Source organism: Perissodus microlepis, chromosome 1, assembly GCF_051167445.1.
Source record: "Perissodus microlepis isolate ML-2025 ecotype Zambia chromosome 1, ASM5116744v1, whole genome shotgun sequence".
Classification (NCBI taxonomy): Eukaryota; Metazoa; Chordata; class Actinopteri; order Cichliformes; family Cichlidae; genus Perissodus; species Perissodus microlepis.
The window spans coordinates 40,556,908-40,577,021 of record NC_140461.1 but is presented as its reverse complement, the minus strand read 5'-3'; the positions used below and the strand labels follow the sequence as shown (position 1 = coordinate 40,577,021).

Genomic DNA, 20,114 nt, shown 5'->3' with positions numbered 1-20,114 from the left:
AGTTAGAGTCAACTGGTGAATTATCTGCATTTACAACTCTTCTCCTGTCCTGTTGTCACCACAGAAAACGATTTGTAAAGGAAATTGGATCAAGGTGTTTTGATCTTCTTGGCTCAAACCTCAACCAGCTTAGAGAAGTGTTCATGATGTAAATGTAGACAAAAGGCTTCTCTGTTTACATCCTTCTTGCAGAGGACAAAAGAATAGGTGATGTTGCACAAATTCCATGGTAAATCTCCACCTTGGACTAATCCATTGCCCTTCATACACATAGGCAATTGGCCTGTTTCCAGTTCGTTTAGCTGTTCAATGTCCTGCAGCAAGTCAGATACTTGGAGTCAGACTAGCAGGTCTGTCGTACCAGAGCAGTTCACCTTCCCGGCTACTGGTGAATCAACCGTCCATTCAGGTTCAGACGAGTTGAAAAGTTGGCAGTGTTCCTGGATGTGTTGCTAAAGCAACCAAACAAACTGTCTCGCTCTCAGTGATGCTATATGGCCACAGTCCAGAAGAATGTGTATCCAGTGGCATCACAAGCATAACCATTGGTCTCGTTCTTTATGTGAGCGGTTGTGTTCATAAACTGCCACCAGTAGTTGTTGAAAACCCATGCGGGCACTGGGTGTGGTTTGCTCTGTCCCAGTGCGCTCCCTGTCATCCCACTCTGGGTCCACAGGCTCAAGAAGATGCACAGCACATTCCCAGCCATTCTGATGAGTACCTGTGGCTCAGTTGGTTTCTTCACCGGATTGAGACGAGGGGCCCTGGAGGCTTTCCCCCCCCTTTGTACCCGGTCTTCCTGCCACTTACCCCGAGCTGGCCTGGATGTGTGTCACCTTCTTGCAGTGTGCTTGATGTATCCGAGTATTTCTTCCAGCAATCTTCACTGCTGTGGTCGTTGTCAGCAGCACCCGATAGGGACCTTCCACCGTGGACTGGACCAGCACTTCCTCTCCATGGCCTTATCAACATCCAATCTCCAGACTTCAGACTCTGCTCCTGCGGAGAAACAGAATCATCTGCCAGATCATTTGTTCTCATGACTTCTTTACTTTTAAACATTTCAAGGATCTAATCTGCTAATATGCTCTCTCTTCTGCTCTTCTATCATCACTACAGAAGATTAGAACTCTAACTGCTCTAACATATGTAATCTCAAAGAGTCAGACCGTTCTCTGTTGGAGTAATCCTCATGTACATCTTAACTAATTCTATACAGTTTAACCATGTCCTGCGTCTCCCTAAGTCTTAACTTTACTGTTCCATTAGTTCTCTCTGCCTGCAAAATTTTGCAAAAGGGTATTTAATCCTAGAGTATAAACTACTTATCATCTCCCTCCTGTTGAGACATGGCATGGCCCATGGCTCCAAATAGCAGCAGTCTTATCCAAAGTCTAAGGAAGTATTGGTTTATCACACAGATAATAAACACCATCCTGCAAGCTCGCTCCTTCTGTAAGTCACAACTATTTTCCTGCAGTAGGTGAGTGGGCCTGCATGTCTACCAGTACATCCCGCATAATAGGCAACGTCTGCTGATGTTGCACTGCTAAAATGTTAACACCATGTTCTCCTAAAGCTGCCTCTTTTGCGATCTTATCTGCAAAAGCATTCCCTAATGCAACTGGATCTTTCCCTCACATGTGTGCTGCACATTTACAAACGACAATTCTACTGGGTAATAACACTGCCTCCAGCAGATTTTGCAAGTGTTTGGTGTGTTCTACACCTGTAGAGGTTATCACACCTCATCCACTGCACTACAAAGAAATGTAATGTAGCAAATGCACACTGGCTATCAGTGTATATTGTCTCTCTGCAGCTTTACACGCTTCCGTTAAAGCTAGCATCTCTGCTGCTTAAGCAGATATGAAACATGCTAGTTGTCCTGCACAGATAACTTTCTCACTGTCTACTACAGTAAAACCTGTTTTAGCCTGTCCCTCTGCTGTTGTAAAACTCAAATCATCAACAAACCAAACCTTTCCCTCAACGAGTGGCACATCTGTTAAGTCATCCCTCGGCTTACACTCCTTCTCCATGTGTTCTCTACACTCATGAGAAGTGCCCTCTTCTTTTGTTGGCAAAAGGGTTGATGGATTCAGAACTGTGCACCACTTTATGGTTATGTGTGGTTTTGAGAGTAACAGTAACATTAAAGACAAGTGTCTTGTAGGTGACAGAAATGTAAGTTTAGTCTGCAGTAGTAGATATCTACCTCATGTGGAACTAACAGTGTCAAAAGGTGAAATAAACTATTTCCTGAAACATTGTACTGCTGCACATACTGATCTCACGCATGGAGGTAAAGCACAAGCACCTAGAGCTAATCTTTTAGGACAGTAAGTTACTGGCTTCACTTGTGGAAAAAGTGCTGTTAGTTATTTCACAGGCATTTGTGCTGTTCACAGAACCACAAGTCCATCGCTGGACCTCCTCTGCGCTCTCACTTTTGGAGCTTGGCACGCTCCCTCAGGTTCTCATGTTCCAACGCTGCTGAAGATTTAAGGCAGAGCACGTCATACACCTTAGTTGTCTTCCTCAACGTCAACGTCGAAACTCTTTCCTTTTATTTAAGATTTTGCTGTGCAAAGTCTCCTCTTGACGACCTCCTCGAAGCCTAGTAGCACAGCTCTCTGTGCGATGTCTGCTGTGCTGAAGGTGATCTCTGATCCTCCTGAAGATTCTCTCCAGGCCTCAGCTTCCATCTTGTGGGCGATCCTCTCAGTCACTCCTTCTCGTTATGGCACCTCACGACATCTACAAATTTAAGAAATGACACTCCTCTCGCCACGTGTCAACTCCCCAATGAGCCATGTACAAGAATGTTGCACAGTCTCCCTAAAACAATCTCCAGGGTTTGTCCCTTGGAGCAGCTTCACTCCAAGCTGTAACCCTGTGTAAAAACACATCAGTCAGCAATTAAATGTTTAGCTTGTTTAACTCCCAGCTTCAGCCTGTATCCTAGAAGACAAAGTCTTAAAGTTAAAACAACTTCACATTTGCAACCAACTGCAGCTCGTAAGTGTAATAAGGTATTCAGCATCACAGAGACAAGTATCATTGCAGGTTTATTCTAAACTCATTAAACTCCTACTTTTTCCCATAATTTGTTCCAAATCATTGATCATCTCAATGTCATTCCACATTATAATCAGTGACTTCCCTTAAGTTTGTCACTCACCATGAGCCCAATAGTGGTCAGATAATTAGCCCCATGTAACTATTTTGTAACCACTGCACCTCTGTTCAATTGTCACTTGTCTGTCTGTGCTGAATCCTTTACAAGCACTCTTAAAGAAAAACAAACATTAGCCAAACACACGGTTCGTCCTGGTTGTCAGGTGTCGGCCATCCAGATTCCAGAGGAGCTGTGAAAAGTCATAAAGTTAACACTCGCTGTGGAAAAAGTAACACTGGTCTCATCAAACTGTATTAATTTCTCCCCTGTAACATTCACATTTTCTCCAATATTTTCTCAACAACACAGTGTAATTTCATCATCAACATATAGCCTGTAACTACAGTTTTCTTCATACAAAGTCTCAGTAATCCTGTGGTAGAAAAACATTATTAAGTTGTGTCCTGCTGTAAATCACATGATCAAATCACATGATTAACCATCTGCTGTAAAAAAGAAATGTAAATGTTAGCGCTGCACAGGTGTATACACTGTTTCTCACAGTGATCTCTGTGAGCAACGCAAGGTAGTGAATAACACACCCATGGTAAATTCACAGACACAAAAAATTTTCAACTAAAAAGGTTAAATTTTCAGAGTTCACATAGTCATGTGACCCAAGTTTCCTCCTGTGGTCTCCTTCTGCTCCTGCAACAGAGACACACACAGAGATACAGCCACACCTTTGTCAGGTGGGGGTTAACTTCACACAATGGTGTTAAGTCAGTCAGTCTTGTCAGCTTTTGTCAGTCAGCTTTTTTTTCTCACTCATTCATTCACTCAGTGATTCCTTCTTTTGCTGATTGTGGAAATTATCGTCGCATTTCGTTTCCACCCTCAGCAAAACAACAACACTTCAAAAAGAAAAAGAAGAATTTAGACTGGATTTCCTCGTTGAATCCTTTTGGACAGGAACTTGTTTCCTAATTGTCCCAAATAAGTGGCTTTCTCCTGAGCGCATTTTAATTTTGGAGAAGCTCACTTTGCAACAATTTTCTCGACGACGCTTTGGTTCTAATCGTGCAGATCTGCTCAAACAAAGATCATCAAACAAAACTTTCAGTGCACCATGAAAGTAACAAAATAAAAAAGAAAGAAAGAAAATAAAGGAAAGCAAAGGAAAGAAAGGCCTTGTTTAAGTCATGACACGTGTTCTTCATGCCAGGGGGATAAATCGTACCAACCCAATTGGCAGGCTCAACTTAATAACAAAAGACAAATCAACAGCCAGTTTAATCTCAAACATTCATCCAATCAGCCACACACACACACAACAAACAGCATATCCCTGTTGTCTCAGCACATAATAAGTTTCTTCTCATGTAACTAAATGTGTGCCATGTTAAAACTTCTTCACACACCAGAAACTCACAATCAGCTCACTCAGCTCACTCATTTAAGACCCTCATCAGCATTCTGTTTTCTCCTCTATGATGCAACCATCTGTCCTCCTATAATATTCAGGCCACTAGTCTATGTATCACTTTCATCTTACTAGTGACTTGGACAAGATGACAAACAGAATCTCATGCTTAAGATGCTGTCTGGTCTTCATGAGTATCATTTATTGTGTGCATGTAGGGTTAGTATAGTTAATACATTTTCTGTATGTTTTTGTGTTCGTCTCATCACACTTTCATTATTCTCATCACTGCTTAAAACAACACACATCTCTCTCTCTGGTTTTTTTTTTTTTTTTAAACTGTACTTTTCTCCAAAACAGAAAGTAGCATTACAGCTGTTTCAGACTGAGAAACACCAAACACTCTTCATGCTATCATTCATCCACACAACTATTTTATTTCTTTTTGTCCACTGGGCAGGTGACCTGCAGAATCACATCTGCCCCAGCTGGATACCTTTTCACACACACCGTGACGTCAGACACGCTCACACTCACTTCTGCTTAGAGCACAATTTCACTTCATTCGTCAACAATCTACACACCACGTGCTGCCCAATAAATACTTTGCAGTGTATTTCATCCACTTTCAAGGCAGACTTACTCAGTTTATTCTCCATTACAAGACAACAATCAGACTCACTCACACAGACCACGTCTGGCCCGCACACACACAACATAGGCCTATCGCTTGCGTCTGCACGCACAGCTCTCGTGGACCTGCGTCCTAAATGCACAGTCCAACGCACTCCCGTGCTCGCGTGAAACCACGCAGCTACGGAGCCGTTTCTTTAGTAGCCTGCGACCTTCCCGCATGGCTGACGCACTCCCGTACCTGTGAGAAACCGCACGGTCACGTAGCTGCTCTCTATTGTTTTAGGTTCGCGTGAAACCGCGCAACCAGCGCTCCCCTGGACCCGCGTCTGCACGCGCAGTCTCAGTGACGCACAAGGCCTTTTTCTACTCACTGTTCGTGTTGTTTCCATTCATGGGAAGAATCTCTGGATCCCGTCAATCGCCATCCATCCCGAGAGAAGTTCAGACGCAAGCGTCCCAGACGCTGGCTGCTAGCAGACTGCGGTGGAGTCATGCAATATGTTAGGTTCCGGCTCCGAAGGACCAAATAAATGTTGGGTCTAAACTCAGACCCCGCTGTATCCAGGACTTATTCCCGTGAAAGAAAAACAAGGCAACAGCGATCGATCGATTCACTTGCAAGGGGGGCCTCGTTGATGTCTACCATGAAATGACCCCAAATCCGGCCTCCTCTTGCTGCCTTTTATTGAGAAACAGTTCACACAAAACACATCACAGCAAAGCAACGCCCATGTGGTTCTAAGACAAGGCATTGTATGTCTTGAACTAAGACTGTACAAATTTAAGAAACACAATGGCAACATTCAACAATTTGGCGACGTGAACACCGCCTCCTCCTAGGAGAAGGTACGATGGAAGTAGGTCCTGCTAAAGCTGAGGCTGGCATGGCATTGAAAGAGGGAACTGGTCGAGGTAGAGGAAATAAAGCGCTTGTCCGCTGCTGCAGCGACATGAGCGTGGAGACAGATGAGAGACTGAATGTAGCCAGCAGGGCTGGGGTGATTCAACCCGCATGCTGGGCAGCTGCTGCTGTGGCGATGATTGCAAAGTAGAGGAGATCGTGGTTGTAACAAAGTTCTTTGACTCTTTGGTAAACAGTCCAAGAACCTTGGGTTGGCCGTGGTTATCTGGGCCAGCTGAGCCCAAATAGACTCCTGCTTCCCTGCAGAGGAAATCATTCAAGATAAGCAGCCACCAAGGAGTGAGCCGGTGTGTACCTGGGCGCCCATCCCCGGACACAAAGAACCACCAACGCACCGATGTCTTCTGAGGGTGTCTGCCACTGGCAGGGGAAGTGGTGGGGGGAGATAGGCCTCCATACCTTAGAGGGCCTGAGATGTCCCCAGAGAGGCCCTGCATGTGTGGGTGATTGTGGTGGAGCGGGAAGAGGGAGGCAGCTGGAGATGGGGAGGGAAGGAAGGGAGGGGCAAGTGGCCCCTCCCTGGAGCCAGCTCCCCCACTGACCCCAGTAGGCACCTCCATACTCCGCAACCCACAAGGGAAAGGGGGCCCAGGCCCATCCGGACTGGGGCCCAGAACAGCAGCGCCGCCCGGCCCCACAGAGCCCGGGACAGCCCACCCGACCCCACCACAGAGAAAACTGCACCCACCCCATCATCCACTCATCTTCCAGACTACACAAGACAATAGACGCCCAGGCTGAGATCTTCCTCCACTTCTCCTGTATCTCCCCCTCCTGCAGAGTGGGTTCCTGAAGAGAGGAGAGCTCCTGCAAGGTGTAACAACGTCCCCCACCAGTTGAAGAGCCCCCCAGGTGGCTCGATGCACTGGCGGCACCCTGCGCCAGGGCCGGGCCCCCATACATCCACCCGCCCACAACCCCAGCAACACACCAACCAGGACCCAAGCCCCCGAAGCCCAGCAAGGGCCCCAGCCCAGAGACGGAGCGCCCCCAGAACCTCACGCCCGTCCCGGACCCACCCAGGGGCAGCCAGGCTACCAGGTCAGTAACCGTCAGCACAGACCCTCCCCTAGCCCCGCTGCACGCAGCTGCACGAGGAAACCGTCACCTAAGAGCCAACAGAGCCCTTAATAGGCCATGACTGCTACCCCGGGTTGAGCCCCCCAAGGAAGATGCTCCTGGGGAATCCCCCGACGCCCCAAGCCTGTCCCTACCCCCACACCAATCACAACAGCGAAGGTGGGACCAAACTATGACCCCCCACCCCCACTAGGTGATGGAGCTGATCAAAGAAGCCCAGAGCAATTGATCTGATGTGGTGGCAGAGGCTGTATCGAGACTAATGTAATCTAATAGATAATTTCTATATTGGTTAGAATTAAGATTATTTTTATTTTTCCAGTTCATGAGGACTGTTTCCTTGGCTATGCATAGGGCAGTGAAAACCATATGGGCTATATTCTTTTCTGTAGTGACATTATCTAAGCTGCCCAACGCACACACTAAGGGGGAAGTTGGAATGTTACATTTCAGACACTTCGATAAGTCTTCACATATCTCGCGCCAAAACTTCTGAACTGGTGGACAGAACCAAAGAGCGTGGATGTAATTGTCCGGTGAATTGGTTTGGCAGTGTGAGCAGTTGTTGGTAGACGTAAAGCCCATCTTGAACATCCGATGACCTGTATAGTGCACTCTATGTAGTATTTTGTATTGAATTAATTGAAGACTGGGATTTCTGATTAGATGAAAGGTTTTTAAGCAAATCTGAGACCAGAAGTTTTGGTCTAAGTTAACTGATAAATCCGCTTCCCATTTTGCAATAGGAAGTGATATTGATTCATCTGTTTTAGAAAGCATTCTGTATATTTTGGAAAGTAATTTGGGGGTTTTAAGAGTAAGAAATTGAACCACACTTGGTGGTGTTTGTAGTTCAACTTGACCCGGTTTAAATTTATTTTTTACTATGGATTTAATTTGTTGATATTCTAAAAATCTTTTCTTGTTGATCCCATATTGTGTAACTAGTCTGTCAAATGGAATAAATTCTGTTCCTTCCATTTTAGAAACTCCCACCATGCTGTCAGAGAAGAGCTGATGTTGATGCTTTTGAAGCATTCATGTCGTTGGATGTTTGAGCTGATAAATGGTAGATCTGAAGGTTGAACATTAAAAAAACATGAAACATCTTGACATGAAAAACATGACTAGAAACAACAGACAACCTGACAAAGACTGAATGAAAACACACAGACTAAATACAGGAGGTGATCAGAGGAAGGGGGAAACAGCTGATTAAAATGAACATAACGACGTCACAGAGAAAAGTAAAACTAAACACAATAAATATGGGACACCAGACCGCTTCAAAATAAAACAGGAAACATATTGAGACACAGAAACAACATGAGCTTGACAACATAGCACACGCAGACATAAAACACATGAAAGGCGAGGGAGACTTAATCACAGGGGAACTATAACAGGGCAACATAGGCAAAATAGAAATTAACTTAGATAATAAACTTAAGCATAAACCATAAACGTCAAAATATATTAAAACTCAAAATGCTGGGTTAGATGACCCAGGATTGTGACACAACTACAGCCTTCCCTGGACATAATACATTCCCCTCTCTCCAGGCAGTCTATCCTTCAAGCTCAGGTCCTCTACCATAGGCCTAGGAGCTTGAGGGTCCTGTGTAGTATCCTGCCCTCTTCTGGACATAGATCTCCGATTTTGTTCCTCGAATCTGCTGGAGCCACTCGCCGAGCTTGGGAATCACCATACCTAATTTTCCAGTGTTCCTTCTTTCTGATGTTGCTGTCATTCGGAACCGCTACATCGATCACTACAGCCGTCTACTTCTGTTTGTCTACCACCACTATGTCCGGTTGGTTAGCCACCACCATTTTGTCCGTCTGTATCTGGAAGTCCCACAGGATCTTTCATTCTCCACCACCCTTGGTGGTTCCATGATGGTTCCTCCTCTGAGCTACTAGTTGTTTCGCTGTCAATGTGGATGTCACCCTCACCCTATTCATGTAACAGTTAGTCATGTATCAGTCATCGCTGATACACCATCAATTATTGTCTTTGTTACTATCAGTTATAAAAATGGCAAATCCAGTCAGAAGAGTGGTAGAATTAGTGTCAAATCAAAACTCTGCCATCACCACTGAGTAAACCATTTTTCCCCATTCTTATTTATACACTGTGCAGACTGAAGGTGTCCTGTGGCATCAGACACCAAGACGTTGGTAGCAGATTTAAGCACTTTTAAGTATTGGAATTTGGATGATTGAGTTTGCATAGAAAGACTTGTTTTTTCCAACATCCCACAGATGCTCTATGAAATTAATGTCTTTCCAACCACTTTGTCTATAAAGCTTCATGGGATACAAAAGGCCTACCTTTATCAATGTCCCTACATGGTCAATATTTCCTGCTTCCAACACCTTGCTGGATAAAAAAAGAAAGGAAAGAAAAATAGATGGTGATGAAGAAGAAATACTCTATTAATCCCAGTACGATCTGATATCCTTGTGTCGGTGTTGTTCCCACATCATCATAATAAATATTGTTCCAGGTTCAACATTGCAAGTGACCAATCACATTGTTGTGATGTCATACTTTTGCAAGCCAAGCGATTCATTCATGAAATTCCAATGTTGCAAGGACAATATGTATAATGCTTACCGTTTATTAAAGAACAGTATCCTGAAATGCAAAGAGTTCAAATTGATGGATCGGTGGACAAAGGCGGTTTCTTGCAAGTTAAGTAGATTTTATTTTTTAAGGCACTTTTTTCCGAAGTCGCAAAAGTATGACGTCACAACAATGTGATTGGTCACTTGCAATGTTGAACCTGGAACAACATTTATTATGATGATGTGGGAACAACACCGACACATAGTTTTTTCGTTAAAGTAGTACGAATTGGTTTTTAATGTTGTGGCCGACTGGTGTATTGTGAGAAATGCAATGCTGAATGTAATACTTGAGAACACCTGGAATTGGGCAGGGCAATATGGCCAAAAATATTTATCACAATATAATTTAAAAATTTGCGATAATGATATAACTGACGATATTATTGATGCAAGACAAAATACTTTACTCCACAACTTTATTAGTCCAAAAAAAACCCCATCAATTTATTTTCACTTAAACAAGCAGCTGTTTTTTTATGTGCATTAAAGCTATATAAAAATGTAAGAGTGCAAATGCAAATTCCTTGCTGACAGTTTAACCAAAAGACATTTCCAGTGGAAATGGGCTGACATATCCTGAGCCTAACCATGTATAATATCCACAAAAGTTAAAAAGAGGTGCTTTGCAACATGAAACTGGCATGCAGGATTATAAGGCGCATTAAGTGAAATTTTAAACTCAAGGCTATCAGTCACGCAGTAGAACATGGGAATAGAGCAGCTGCGAGAGAATTTAAAACAGTCAGATAAGTCTAACTTTACTCAACTCATTCTTCTTGCTTCCTCCACTTCTGTACCATTGATTCATTAATACTGAATTCTCTCGCAGCTGCTCTATTCCCATGTTCTACTGCGTGACTGATAGCCTTGAGTTTAAAATCCGCTTCATAAGCATGTCTCTTAACAGGTGCCATTTTGGAGTCCTTACACACACACAATACGGTAATATTATGTTGAAGCACAGTATGTATTACTATGAGGCTCCTGACTACAGTAGCTGTAATGCTCTGACAAGCGGTGGGGCTTTGTAGCTTACCAAAGTCATACAAAAACATTCTTTGATAGATTTTTGAGTGCCGTGTGCCACATAAAATCGGTTGGAGGTCAGTAAGCAGAACCAGAATTCATACATAAGGCGTACCGGATTATAAGGTGCACTGTCGAAGAGAGCCTTATAGTCTGAAAAATACGGTAATAACGACAGCCCTCTTGCATGTTCTACAAAGGAAAAAAAAGTGCTTTGGTGGCTTTCTGATGGACGAAAACCAAACCAGTTCCACATCACTGAAGTTGCATTTCTACAAACCAATTCTGGTTCATCTGTTTCATTCAATGATCCGCTTTTGCCCTTCTCATTCTCCATCACTGCCATGCTTTTTCCGTCATGTGTGTATGAAAACAAAAGCATTGTGCATGCGCGTTTTACTCATAATCTATTGCAATATTTCATTTTCTTATCATTGCCTAACATTGTACCGGTATTATCATGAAACGTATAATATGGCCCAGCCCTACCTGGAGCAATACTGATCCATTAGTCAAGGAAACGAACTGCAGCCCATATAAATGTGGGTCTGTAGGGTCTACCAACTGCATTTGGTAAAAACACCTCAAATCAAAAGTCCTAAAAAGGAGGAATACTGATTGCGCAAAACATTTGGCACAAGTTTATTTTTTTTAACTTAGCAAACTTAACAAACATATTCATTTTTCTTGATATTTTTTTCAAAAATTTCAGTGTAGTTAATAAAACTAAAACATGCCTGACAAAATATTCTCCTCTATATCCGATTATCTGCAGAAACAAGAGTAAAACAGCATCATGTGCTTTGAGACAATAAGTCAAAAGAAAAAAAACATTTTTACAATTATGAATGTTTCCTCCTCATATCACTCAAAAGGGAACTCCAGAGGAGAAGGAATTACACAAGTACAACAACATGTCATCACCAATTTCTTTGACTTTTTTTTTTCTTTTCTTTTTTTAAATAAGGCACACACTAGCACTCACATACAACATAATCTAAAGAGATTAGCTGCTTTTCCACAAAAAACATAACATAACAAAACCAAAAAAGAGAGGCACTGGAAAAATTGCTCCATCGTACAGTCAATAAAAACAAACTAGAGACTCTTATTAAACTGAATTGTTTTTTAATTGAGTGGTTATTTTACTTATTCTAGAAAAATAGATTTTCTTTTGCTTGTAATAAATTTTAACATTCAAAAATGCTCAGAGGCAACCTTTCTAGTGCCTATTTTGGCAGCACATAGGACATAGGAAACAACAAAACCTTTTGGGCAATCAACGTCAACTACAAGGTCAAATGTGAAATTGGAAGCACCAGTGAAGCGCAGTAGACAAGGACTGGACGATGAGCTGTGACGCCACACCAACATGCTAGGGCAAACAGGAAGAGATCTAGAAAAACAAAGAAAAAAAATACACAACAGGGAGACAAACCTTGGTTACACAGTAATGGAACACAGACAGGAGAGAGAAAAGAAACTGACAATAATCACATTTATCATGGTGCTTTACTAAAGTCTAAAAACTCAGTAGCCATTTTCAGGGACAGAGTGAGGATGATGAGCATGCTACTAGAAACTGAGGTGGATGACAACAGCAGATTCACACATATAGAACAGCTATAATTGTGGTGCCAGCACAAAATCAGTGACAACATGCAAACAAACACAGCTAATCATGTAAGGAGACCAGAGGGTGTTACGGAGGTAGTACCTTTTTAAGCCTCATCTTTAACATTTTAGTACCTGATGTAACATGCTGCACACATCTTCTCTTAAAATCAGCAAACTGGAAAGTGGAACTGATGATTTTCAACATTTATTTAAGTGCATCTGAAAATCTGCATTACTTTAAAAACTTAGAACAAATGTTTGTTGAGACAGGTAGTAGTGGTGGGCGAATCGATCCAAATATCGATTGTATCGATGCCAAGTCGGCATCCGTATCGGATCGATACTGGCCTGGTGAGATCGATTCTTTACTTTAAGTTCTGCTTGTTTGCAATGCTGTGGTTTCGGCAAAGACAAAACAGCCAGGTCACTGGACTCGCCGCTGCTGTGTCAGCTCCACCTCACCCCTCTTGTGTTTAGATGTTGGGCCGTCACGTGACATGGCTTAGACGCTTTGGGGGTTGTTAAGTTGTTTACATATTATTTATATTTTCACCAGTTGTTTTTTTTTTGTTGTTGGGAATTTTAATTGTAATTTTTGTATTATTATTTCTCAACAGTACTTGTTTGTTTTAATTTGTTTACTGGTTTGCATTCACTTTTTAATTAAAGATTTTTCTAAAAAAAAAAAAAAAAAGAAAGAAAAAAAAAGTGATAATATTAATTTTATATTAGCATTTTCTATTTAATTATTTAATCTATTTAATTATAAACTTTGTCCAAATTATGTCCTGGGTTTTAGCTATTTTAATAATAAAAAACTATAATCACAAAAAACACTTAAAGTCAAGATAATTAATTGAGATTTAGCAATTCAATGACGGATCCACCTTATTTGTTGAAAAGTATCGGTAAGAGCGATACTGGCCCGTATTTCCTTGGTATGGGATCGATACCAAAATATGCAGTATCGCACACCACTAACAGTTAGTGGTTTTATTCATAGGGATGTAGCCCAATTCCTTCGTTAGTCTGCCTGACTATCGATCCCGCTTATCAACTCTTGCAATTTTGAAACTGAAATCAGCTGATTTCAGTTCATGTGTCGTCGGAGGAAAATAGTGGCACAGCTCCAGCGTGGACATGGACATTTCTTTCATTTTTATTGCTCAAAAGTACGAGAGCGCAGTGGTAAAGTGGAGACTGCTCCAGGACAGAAACAACTTTGAACACAACTTGGGCTCTTCACAAGCATCTGCATAGACAGCATCTAAAACTAAGTTGGGTTATGTTAAAGCTGAGTAAAATGCCGACCACAGCCCAGCACAGTGATAAAGTGAGCTGTCATTTGTGGCAAAGCCAGCCGCTGCTGAACTTCAACAGGTACCAAACTGTTTCTAAAGTAGAATCACTGTGGTGGTCGCTTTGAAGTCTCTTTGTGCTGGTTTTCATCTTTGTTTGGTGTTGCTGGCTTTGGTGTTTATACCTAAATATTAAGAGAACAATCACGTGTGTCCTGTCAATTCCTATCTCTATTTATTAATTTGAAGATTCAAGAACGTTGAACATTAATTTCCATAAATATGAAAATGTAACTGCATCTGTCCTGTGAGTGCTCAGGCCTATCTTTCTGTCACAGTTCTTAATTATCCTAGCCATGAGCACAGTTTTAATCCAGACTGATTGAATAAGGCCTTCTTGAAACATTTTAGTAAAAATTATTAAGATGGATGTGACATTCACATCCATCACAGAGGGGCCGATGGCGCGATATGGCAGCCTCGCTTCTGTCAGTCTGCCCCAGGGCAGCTGTGGCTACAACCGTAGCTGCCTCCACCAGTGTGTGAATGCGAGAGTGAATGAATAGTGGCATTGTAAAGCGCTTTGGGTGCCTTGAAAAGCGCTATATATATCCATTCCATTATTATTATTATTATTATTATTCACATTAATTATACCTCTGGATCAAGTTAGGCATGATTTCCATGCCTTTATTGGAATAAACTAGTTATCTTGCATTCTATCTTACAGTTCTACCTTGTTTCTGATAGTTCAGTTTCTAATTTACTCAGCGTTATAAAGTCTGGTATTTGCATAGTGCTAAACTAACACTGGATGAACTGATTGTAGAAGCCCATACTCCTAACTGCTATAGATTCAAATAGCTGTTCAAAAACTATTCTAATCAAACCAGTGAACCATATGTCTGTGTAGGTTCTTAGTCATCCAGGTCATGGTATTCTGAGGAGCTTGGAAAGAAAGCAACTGGACCTCTTGAAGACGTTTCACCTCTTACCTGAGAAGCGTCTTCAGTTCTAAAAGCAAATGGTGCTAAACCCTAGTTAAGAGGGTTGTTGTAATCACCAATAATCATGTGACATATTACATGAGCCAATCAATGATGGACTTCAGATTGTTTGAAAATGGGCTTATAACCTTTCCCAGATTGATGGGAAAGCAAAAGGTGCTTCTCAGAGATCTTTGCCATTTGTCCACAGAGTGTGAACAAATCAGGTACAAAAATAAAGAATCATTAATGTGTGCTCACCAGTGTTGGTCAAGTTACTTGAAAAAAGTAATCAGTAACTAATTACTGATTACTTCCCCAAAAAGTAATCCAGTTAGTTTACTGATTACTTATTTTCAAAAGTAATTAATTACTTAGTTACTTTTAAAAACACGATTTACAACCTGAATAGGTGATAAAGCGATAGATCTGTCAGCCCAATTCTACTTTTTCTGCATAATCCATCATACAAAATGTAATCAAATGGAAAAGTCCCTTTTTAAAACTTGTTTTATTAGTTTTAATCTTTTAACTTTATGCATCAAGCAAAAATTTAATTATATGCAACATTCTCTGACTGGAAGAAATGTGTTTAACATTTAAACCTATTTTCTGCACATTCCAGCACATAAAATACATATATATACACACATATACATATATATATATATACACATATATATACATATATATACACATACATACATACATACATACATATATATACACATATATATATATATACATACATACATATATATATATATACATACATACATACATACATATATATACACACATACATACACATATATATACACATATACATATATATATATATACATACGTATGTATATATATATACATACATATATACATATATATATATATATATACATACATATATACATATATATACATATATATACATACATATATATATATATATACATATATATATACATATATATATATATACACATATATACATATATATACATATATATACATATATATACACATATTGTGTTTACACTCAGTCTTTCAAATAGATGCAAGTAAAACACAGCAGAAAATAAATAAAGTCAAACACTAGCGGTCCTTTTGCTCTATTTTCACCTGTAAAGCAGGAGAGGGTGGGCGGAGGTTTACCCTGGTGCAGGTGTGCCGCAGCGGTCAGTGGAAGAATCCGCGAGTTTCTCTGTGAGTTTCCCATTACGTGGTAGCTACTCGGTGCTTGCTCGGAAGTTTAGGGTTTTTTTCGCTGTAAAAAGAAGTTTTCTTCCCACGCACAACGGACACTAATGTTTTTGTCACTTTTTACGGAATCAAACTCAAAGTAAGGTCAGTACTTCCACGCTTTAAACGCTGCACGCTCATACTCTCTCTGCACTCGATATATTATCCATTGTTGATCTGCACACAGCTGTTGTCACGAACGTCGCACTCGCTTACGTCACTGTCATGAGACACTCGCAAAAAAAATCACGGTTTTAGTAACGCAGTAACGCAGCGTTCCTACGGGAAAGTAACGGTAATCTAATTACCGTTTTTGCAATAGTAATCCCTTACTTTACTCGTTACTTGAAAAAAGTAATCAGATTACAGTAACGCGTTACAAGTAACACGTTACTGCCCATCTCTGGTGCTCACAGGTCATGTGTGCACATAAAGCTGGTAAATGAGGCCCAGTGCTCCCAAACATTTTACTGCTGAGGCAGTAAAAGCATACCTGTACAGAAAAACACAAGAAACTCAGCTGTGGACTGGCATCTTCAGAGCATACTTCTCTACTACTCTTTTAGGCAGCTTTCGATAATGTTCGAAAGAGAAGTAGTATTATAACAAATATCTCAAGGAACATGACAAACAGGCTAAAACCTGTAGAGGTCCTGTATCCTCAAATGCACCAGAGCTGTTTTAGCAGCACAAGGGCAACCTAGACAATATTTAGCAGGTGATTTTAATTTTTTAAATAAAAAAAAAAAATTCAATTAATGACTGAGAGCCCAGAGTATTATCACATTGTGTGAGGTCTGATCTCTCATACGTTAAGGGCCATCTCCTCAAAGGACACATTCAGATAGATCCTTTTAAGATGAAAGAGCTAAACAAATGGGGACGAAAAATGGAGTGAAATGAGGCACGTCCAGTGAAACGGTAAATACTAGTACACTAACTCATGTTCTTTTATAAGGTTACATTCTCAATACATAGTTAACTGCCACCATGTGAATGCATACAATACATCAATGTACTTTTATTATAGATTTGTATTTTGACAATAACACATACTCGTGTCCCTCAGGCTCTCTGCCTTATTATTTACAAATAATAGGCATGACTTTAAAATGCCAAGTCTTAGCCTTTCATTTGAGAACTCAGTAATATAATATATACCTAGTCCAATTAGACAGTACATGACAGTCCTAAAGGACAGAGCCCAGGGAACACAAAGACGTGGAAGTGCCCAAACAGTTACTCTCTAGGGCAGGGGTAGGGAACCTAGACCTGCAGGACACCGGCTCTCGAGGCCTGGAGTTCCCTACCACTGCTCTAGGGCGTAACTTGTAGCAGAAAAGCTGATCAAGCTATGCTAAACAAATGTTTTTCCTTTAATATGGAACTTCCTTGTCTTGAAAGACTTTAAACACTGATGAAATACGTGGGTACCCTGGATGTATTAATACTCCCCATGGTAGCCCCTCTGCAAATAATTCAGTTTTGAACGTATCCTTGGTATTATTTTTCAATTATTATTAATATTCTAGCAAAAGTATCGGATGGATCCTTCATATACAGCTCGTGCCACAATGTCATGTAATACACATCAGCAAAAGGAAACAACGTTCAACAGGCAAGTCTAGGACACACACCAAGAGATGAAGTGAGGTGGCAGATTCCACATTTTCTTCATAATTTCCAATCAGATAAATATTTAGACAATAATAGTTCCCCAAGACTTACAGAAAGTATAAAATCTCTATGAAAATAGAAAAAGCATTATGATTAAAATATATATCTCAACATTTATCTTCCTTCCTAGCTCTATGTAAGACGAAACATGCAAAAAACAAAAACACAACACAATTTCCTGGCAGTTCAGAGAGCTGCCAGGTCAATCTGGCACAATATATAGAAAGTCTCTAGCCCTTGAGGTCAGCTAGCTGATAGCTATCATGAAAAGGGAGGGCTGGTGGAAAACTAAACTAAAACAAAATGTAGTAATGAAAACCATCATGTTCATATTGCACAGAATTTTAAGCAACTGAAAGAAGTCATTCAACTTTGGATTTATTGTGAAAGTTGGGGTTATTGCTTGTTAAAGTTGACAGTTAAGCTTCATAGATCACATCAGCTCAGTCCCTGATGTTTCACCCAGGTTGATCTACATCTCAACTGCATGTTTTATTAAATGTACTGATTATACTTGAAGTATAATGAAGTATAATTCCATATCAAGTATAATTGGTCATGGTTTCTACACTACACTACACTCACCCCCTGAGGCCTCTCAATTAGTGTTCACCATAAAACTGTTGCTATTGACAAACAACAGATGTAATATAATCAAACATGAAAGTGACTCAATTAAGGCTACGTCCACACGTACCCGGGTATTTTTGAAAACGCAGATTCTTCTATGCGTTTGCACCTTTCGTCCACACGTAAACGGCGTTTTTGGTCACTGAAAACGGAGATTTTTAAAAACTCCGGCCAGGGTGGATATTTTTGAAAACTCCGTTTTTGCATTTACGTGTGGACAAGAAAAACTGAGAAAACGCAGAAAAGGCAGCGTCAAAGGTGTGCGCCTTTGACGTCACACTGTGCGCCACGTTATTGTTTTGGTGAAATGAATTTCTACAATACTGTTACTTGTACTCTCTGCAGTGTTTAAATGCTTACATATACACACACAGTTACTGTCCCTCCACACATACGACTCGGTTCTGCTTCTATGCCCCAGCTTTGTTTACTTTTTCCCACCGAGGCTTCTAGACTTCTGATTGGCCAACATTTCTGCACAGTTAGGAATATAGCGCCACCTGTTGCTTTGGCATGTTCCTAGCAGCGTTTTCCTTCATTTCTGCCTTTACATGTGGACGGGATTATTTTTTAAAACGACAACGGAAAATCTCCGTTTTCAAAAATACCCGTGTACGTGTGGACGTAGCCTAAAAGTAATGCTAAAATGGAATACAGTCTTGCCAGCGCACAAAAATCACAGGTACTCTTTCAAAATGCCAGAGAAAAGGGTAGAACAACAACAGGCTTGTTAACTTTTGCAGAAATCAGTGATTTAACGTGCACACACGCATACACATGCGAAAACACTTAAGTCCAAATGCCAGTTGCACGTACTGGTGGTGCTCTACCTTGACAATCTGATCTTCTGTACCTACCCTGACAAATAAGTCTGATAAACAATACAGGTGTCTATCACTATTTGGTCTCCATTTCAAGCGATAGCAGGGAAAACCACATCAAATAGAGATTTGTCTTTCCCATTTGCTGCCTGTTTTTAACATTAAATGTGTCAAAGAGGAAGAAGGTGAACAGGAAGTGGCAACAGAGAGATTTGGCATCTGATAGTCAGCATGCAACATTTCTTGACAAATGACTCATATGTGTTACTTTCTACCACAGCAAACTAACACAACTGCTTCTCTTTTTTGTTAAAAAGAAAAAGTGCATACACCACAAAAGAACATGGGGAGAATCCAGGCTAGTGTCAAAACTTGTCATGTAGCTTCACGTCTGTCTTTGTCCTGACATGTTTTCTAATGACCACGAGGAGCAGTGAAGCAGCCCTGTAGCACACAGACAAGTTTCTGAGTGCATCAGTCTCAGCTGGTTATTCACACTACACTTACCATAACACCACCCTGCCTAACTAAGCCTGTAGTGTCTCAGCTCCTTCAGTAGGGCTTGCTGTCATTCTTTGAGCGCTTCAGCTGCACCTTCAGCCTTTTCATTCCAATCTGGAAACCATTCATTGCCTGGATGGCTGCCTGTGATGACACTGGGTTGTCGTAGCTCACAAAGCCTAGAGAAGAAAGAAACACTAAGAGCAGCTCAAGGCAGCTTGCAGTAGGTATTTTCAATGTGCCGAAGAAAACCAATTGTTGCAAATAAAACATGCATGCATGTATGCATGTATGCATATATATATATATATATATATATATATATATATATATATATATATATATATGTGTGTGTATGTGTATGTATACGTATATATGTATGTATACGTATATATGTATATGTGTATGTATATACACACACACACACATACATATACACATATATACATGTATGTGTATATATACATACATACACACATACATATACACACATACATACGTGT

At 40.8% G+C, this 20,114-nt stretch overlaps 2 protein-coding genes across 7 annotated transcripts in view; one reads left to right on the top strand and one right to left on the bottom strand.

Annotated features, from left to right (window-relative positions):
- The window catches only part of LOC146394302 (uncharacterized), a 132,398-nt gene that overhangs the window by 66,573 nt on the left and 45,711 nt on the right, over window positions 1-20,114 (top strand). The gene's annotated exons all lie outside the window — the stretch shown is intronic.
- The window catches only part of LOC146394301 (CUGBP Elav-like family member 1), a 66,080-nt gene continuing 57,435 nt past the window's right edge, over window positions 11,470-20,114 (bottom strand). For 4 of the 6 annotated variants that reach the window (XM_084923901.1, XM_084923908.1, XM_084923918.1 and 1 more), the window contains 2 exons: window positions 19,618-19,790; window positions 11,470-12,238 (listed from right to left, as the gene is read on the bottom strand). In XM_084923901.1, the coding sequence (XP_084780027.1) occupies window positions 19,663-19,790 (128 nt within the window). In that variant the 3' untranslated portion in view covers window positions 11,470-12,238; window positions 19,618-19,662. Of the gene's footprint in view, window positions 12,239-15,767; window positions 19,791-20,114 lie in introns of those variants that run through there. The other 2 variants (XM_084923933.1, XM_084923941.1) reach the window with 1 other exon arrangement.